The sequence below is a fragment of the Solanum tuberosum genome, unplaced genomic scaffold, assembly GCF_000226075.1.
Source record: "Solanum tuberosum cultivar DM 1-3 516 R44 unplaced genomic scaffold, SolTub_3.0 scf00165, whole genome shotgun sequence".
In the NCBI taxonomy this organism is placed as follows: domain Eukaryota; kingdom Viridiplantae; phylum Streptophyta; class Magnoliopsida; order Solanales; family Solanaceae; genus Solanum; species Solanum tuberosum.
The window spans coordinates 558,840-564,461 of record NW_006239090.1 but is presented as its reverse complement, the minus strand read 5'-3'; the positions used below and the strand labels follow the sequence as shown (position 1 = coordinate 564,461).

Genomic DNA, 5,622 nt, shown 5'->3' with positions numbered 1-5,622 from the left:
CAAATCCCCCTATTATTTGACACATGTGTCACCCCAAACTTGAACCATGCGTTTATTCGTAAATGTTTTTACCTATGATTGACTTGAGCATAATAATGCTTTTCTATTGATTCTCAAATACGTACCACTCCCTTGGGACTCAACCCCAACTCACTTAGTTGGGTTATATTACTAACTAACGATCGTTGACGTTTAGTATTAGATGAAGTGTCTTTGAAACGTTATTAATCACATGTCCTTTGTAGTTGAGATCTTCGTGATATGAGAGCCGAGAGAGCCTATGTTTCGAGACAAAGAACAATATCTTTTTAATGTTGCGAAAGCTAGGGTTTTGATCTTTGTCAAGTCAACTTATTAATGAGACAGGGACAAAAGACAAAACTTTACTAGTCGAGGTGTACAAGGACACCGTTGTCCTGCTGCTACCTTGCCCTGCCACTCTATCGCAATGTGCAGACACGGTACACTTTATCTGTTCATTTTGACCTTACAGAAATGTTTTAAAGATACCAGACCCCTTTAAAAGATTTTATCAATCATCAAAATCAGTTTTACAATATTATAACAACTTACATCAGGGTGAGTCCACTAAGCAGACATTGTTTGAACTAGCCACAAACCAATAACCACAAACTTTGTATTTATTACAAGTTATGTTGGATGGAAGAGTTTGGAGGCTTATCACATGTCCAAAGGTTGAGAAGAGGAAATTGATACTGCTAAGTCCTACTTGAATACGACAACTTAGCAAGAAATTTGAGGACCGCAAATTGTGCCCCATAAACCAATTTTAGTGAAGTTTAACCCAAAGATAGTTTATGTTATTGTGGGGGTATACACCAAAAATTGATTCAGATGCATTAGAGGATACTTGCCAAGGTGGAAAAGAGAAAAAAGAAACTCTAATAGTGAGCTTTTAACGGTTTTTAAACCTCTTGAGCTCCCGCTTTCCATGGCATCTCTTTCATTCATTATTTTCTTCCATAGCCATTCCCTTCTTTGGGGTCAAAGCTGACGCGTTTTCTTCAACAATTTTCTTTGAAATCATCTGGTCAGTCAGCATAGAGACCCCCAAAATCGGATTTATACCATGCAATTTGCTTCATGTTATCCTTTATCTGAAATCTGAATGGTTTCTGAGAACCTTCTTTTATCTTTATATAGCCTTATTATTACCCAAATACGATTTTTCTTAGTACCTTGATAGTGGGTTGTTATCAATTTTTGTACATGAAAATCATGGCGACTTTGAAATCTGGGGTTCTTGTAAAGTTTCTTGAAGATATAAAAATTGGGGGTAATGCCTCCGACTCCGAGGAAAATGGAAAAACCATATTGTTGCAAATTAGAAGCATTATTCCTGTTCTTGAAGAAGGTGATCTTTGGCCTAACAGAGGATTTTACCTAAAAGTTTCAGATATTTCACATGCAATGTATGTTTCTTTGCCTGAAGAGCAAAATGAGATGATTCTTGCAAACCAATTGAAATTGGGGCAATTCATTTATGTACAGAAATTGGAGGATGCTCATCCTTTTCCGTTGATAAGAGGCGTAACGCCTCTACCTGGTAGGCGCCCATGTGAGGGAACCCCTCAAGATATTGATTCCGTTGCGAATGTAATGAACATTCTTCAGGTATCTAATTCTGATTGTATTGTTGAAAAAACTGTTATTTCTGAGAATAGGATTATTGAAATCCCATCGAATTCTGGAAAGTTGTCTAGTGGATTATCTGATCCTGATGGGTTGAAGAACAAAAATGATCATTTGGAAAGAAAATCTAAAGGCAAATTTCGGTCTCTGAGTGCTTCAAAAGTTCGTTCAGGTGAGAGGACGGTGGGCTTGGATTGCACTGCTAAAAGATCTGACAGTGAGAGGAGAAATTCTGATCTTTTTAGAGAATTACAAAAGAGAAAGAAAAGATCTTTTGATATTGATAGTGATACAGAAAGCATATTGTCATTGCTCTCATTTTCGTCTCATAATTCAAAGAGGAGAAGTTGGAATGAGTCAGAGATTTTGGAAGTTAAAGAAATCTTCGATTCTTCAGTTGTCAAGCACGATAAGAGACCACCTCGTAGTCACAGTCCAACTGTGAGTGCTAAATATCAAATTTACTTTCCTTCATGTTGATTGTTCCAATATTGCTGTGATTATTTGAAGTCTATATTTATCTATTATGGGGTTCTTACTCAAGGTTTGTACTATCAATGCATTTTCTAAACTGGGGTAAAAGTTTTAGCTAAAAAACTAGCATGGTTTTGCTTGAACTGAAATTTGGAAATTGACTTATATCAAAGCATGGCTAAGGTTTCTGTACAGATTTATGCAACTAAAATCTAAGTCAAATACAAATATGTAATAGTGATAAGTAAGCATGCTATGTTGATAGAGTCTTGGCATTTATACTACAAAATTGTAATTGATGCATGTTTGTGTACGGTCTGCAGCTATTCGGAACGAGTAGGGTCCAACATGGACTTCAGACAGAGATGCATTTTATTTACATAATTGTAGACTGTTGCATCCTGTTTTCGATTGATACTAGGTATCACGTTTTCACGCCACAAAATTTATTATATTGTTCCCAGTGGCTATACTACTCTTTCTGTTTATTAAAGCATATTTTGGGCTAATTGTCATGTTTAACTATTTTAGCATACCTTATTTATTTGTGGTTTTTCCTTCTAGTTCATCCTTATTCACTTTATATAGACAGGTTTCATCAGTTCGTTCTGTAAGGTATGATAGCTCCGATGACAATTCAAGTTCAATATCAAGAAGAAGAGAAGTTGGCTCTGCAAAGAAAATGAAGAGTTCCACTAAGGACAAAACTTCTTTCTCCAAGATAAATTGTGAGCAAGCCTCACATCCAATTGACCACTTAGCTAATGACAGGCGAGGGGCAGAAACTGGTATATCGTGGGACTCACTGCCCTCAAGCTTGGTGAAGCTTGGAAAGGTGATGAGTTCAAGCAAAAAGTCACTTTCATTGTAATACTTGCATGAATAGTTGAGTGATTTATATTGGTACTGACGTTTGTGATTTTTCCTTGTACTTCAGGAGGTTGTAAAGCAAAGAGACACTGCTCTGGTTGCAGCTACTGATGCTTTGCAAGAAGTGTGTGCAGCCGAGAGGTTGCTCAATTCCTTAAGGTGCGCTTTCTGATACAAAACTTACTTTATTCAAGATGAGTTTGGGTGGACTAAGTAGAAAATTTCCTGATAGTTCTCTCATTTTCTTGCGTCTTCTTGTTTCAATCGGTTGACTGATAGTTTTTGTATGATATGAGGTCTCAGGGCTCTGTTGTGAACACGTTGCATTGTTCTTGATTTTGTTTTGTCCCTATTGCTTATTATGGCCTATATATAGGCCTGGGTTGTAATAATAGAAAGTAGGGTCTTGAACTCTAGAAACTGTATAGGTGAAGCTAAAAGAGGTAGTTACTAGTTTCAAGTTACATCCTAATACCAGCTTTACTTCTTCTATCATTCAGGGGTTGTCTTTTAATGATACATAGCACAATCTTCACAAGTAAGGAATCGTTACAATAATATTAGACATCCATGTCTAAATAAAATCTATACCAGTCATAGACCAGCATCATTAGCAAGTGATGATCATCATTGAAGAACAGCGTCTAGATTGTTTCAAACTACATATCCTGCTTCAGTAGAGATTATCATGGTTGTTTTTGCTAGTAAGATCATGTAGTATTGTACCATTTTCTAAACAGGAAAAGACACAAGGGTAGAGATAGAGGTAGCCTCTGGTAGAAAAGAATTAACTGAGTGGAGTTCCTTGAAATGCCTTAATACCCAGAGACACAATATAGGGACTTTATTGGCAGTTTCCATGCCAGAGATGAAACAATTTTAAAGCATATGACATAGTTGTGGTGAGAATCTCAGCATAAAATTAGCTGTCACTATCTAATACGGAAGAAATAAGGTTCTATTTTTGATAGTTAATCTTTCTGCTCATGAGCTGAAATATTTCTTGAGTGCATTCCCAATAATCTATAGAAGCTACCAGTGGTTTGGGCTAGGGACTTCCATGTTGGAGGTCTCAAGTTCGAAACTCCTTGCCAGCGAAAGCAAGGGGTTTGCCTTCTGGGTCGAGCTCGTAGCACGGGTTACCTCTCCTGTGTGGTTTGCGAGATATTGCATAGGAGCAGGGGTTTTACCCTGTGCGCACCCTAAGGGTAGCAGCTGTTGGTTTCCCTTGTCATCAAAATAAAAAATTAATACAATGTATCTTCTTATTGTTTTTAGTGCAATTCCTGTGTTACTTGCTTTTCCTTTTCGCTGTTATTCCATTCTGATGGCCCATATATATTCCTTTCTCCAGCAAGTTCTCAGAGTTCCATTTAGCTGAACAAGATGATCTCCAGCCTCATGTTGATAAATTTTTTGATCTTCAAGATGACATGGCTCAGACACGATTAATATTGCAGTCTCTTACAAATATAAGTCCACTTAGAACTTCAGGAGAAGCTGATCATTCAACTTATAACACCAGTTCAGTTAAGGAAGCATTGACCATTGCAGTTCAAAGAAAGAAAAATTCATCTATGTGGATAAAATCTGCTGTGGCTCTTGATCTTTCACCATGCTCCACCACTCTCAATCCAATCCATAACACTATGGCTATCACCAATATGCCGAAGAAGTCAAGCATATCAAATCGAAGTACCAAACCTAAATGGTCATATATTATCAAATCACATAGGAACACTGATGAGATTCCCTTCTTATTGTCGTCTGACAAAGATGAGCAACCTGAATGGACTAGGGGAAGCACAATGCCTACAGCCACTGTCCTAGCTTCTTCGTTGCAGAACGAGTGTAGAAAATTGTTTTTGGGACATGTAGAGAAGTACCTAGATGAGGTTGAAATAAAAGCCTCTTCAATGGCAGTAGATAGTCAAATAGCAGGAATGATGTATAAGGTGAAGAGAGTCAATGATTGGTTAGATGTGATAATCAACAAGGAGGCGAATGCTCAAAAGGATGGGAGCTTGGATGACTCAGAAATTGAAATTTGTCAAAGGGTAAGGAACAAAATATATGGGATCTTACTGAAGCATGTTGAGAGAACTGCTATGGCTTTTGGAAGTAGCAGTTGAATACCGGGTGATATCAAACTTGAAGACTGTATATTGAAGCCACAAAATTTAGATATAAGTACAGTAAATGCTACGTATAAAACATGAGAGTGAAAATGTATACATGCATAGATCTTCTCTAAGAGATGATTTGTGCATCATTTTTTTATTTTTTTTCATTTCCACTCTCCTGAATACTTATATTTCTTAGTGTATCTTAACATTGTTGTCTACACAGACATCTTGTAAATATAACTCCACGTAAATGTGCAATACAGAAACCGATTGGTCCATGATTATGAGCATTTCCGTCTTTGCTTTTCTGGGATTAAACTTACTTCAAAGTTTAAACCAATCCCTGGACCATTTTTGCTGCAAACTTAGACTCATGGACTAGTATCAGCAAGAGATGGAAATACCAGAACAAATTACAGATCATTTATGAGTACAGATAATGTCTTTTTGATTTCCATAATTCAGTTTGTATAATTAACACCTCATGACAACCTAAGAA

At 36.9% G+C, this 5,622-nt stretch overlaps 1 protein-coding gene across 1 annotated transcript; it reads left to right on the top strand.

Annotated features, from left to right (window-relative positions):
- The first annotated feature begins 696 nt into the window (after positions 1 to 696).
- On the top strand, positions 697 to 5,393 carry LOC102584423 (uncharacterized). The gene is made up of 4 exons (XM_006353909.2): positions 697 to 2,094; positions 2,720 to 2,962; positions 3,065 to 3,156; positions 4,352 to 5,393. The coding sequence occupies exons 1-4, from the start codon at positions 1,231 to 1,233 to the stop codon at positions 5,127 to 5,129; spliced, it is 1,977 nt and encodes a 658-aa protein (XP_006353971.1). The 5' UTR covers positions 697 to 1,230; the 3' UTR covers positions 5,130 to 5,393.
- The last annotated feature ends 229 nt before the right edge of the window (positions 5,394 to 5,622 follow it).

Excerpts from the sequence above, each read along its gene's own strand:
- LOC102584423 (XM_006353909.2), top strand. The coding sequence starts at position 1,231 with ATGAAAATCATGGCGACTTTGAAATCTGGGGTTCTTGTAAAGTTTCTT. Across the intron at positions 2,095-2,719 it reads CTCGTAGTCACAGTCCAACT|GTTTCATCAGTTCGTTCTGT; the intron begins GTGAGTGCTAAA and ends TTATATAGACAG. Across the intron at positions 3,157-4,351 it reads AGGTTGCTCAATTCCTTAAG|CAAGTTCTCAGAGTTCCATT; the intron begins GTGCGCTTTCTG and ends TCCTTTCTCCAG.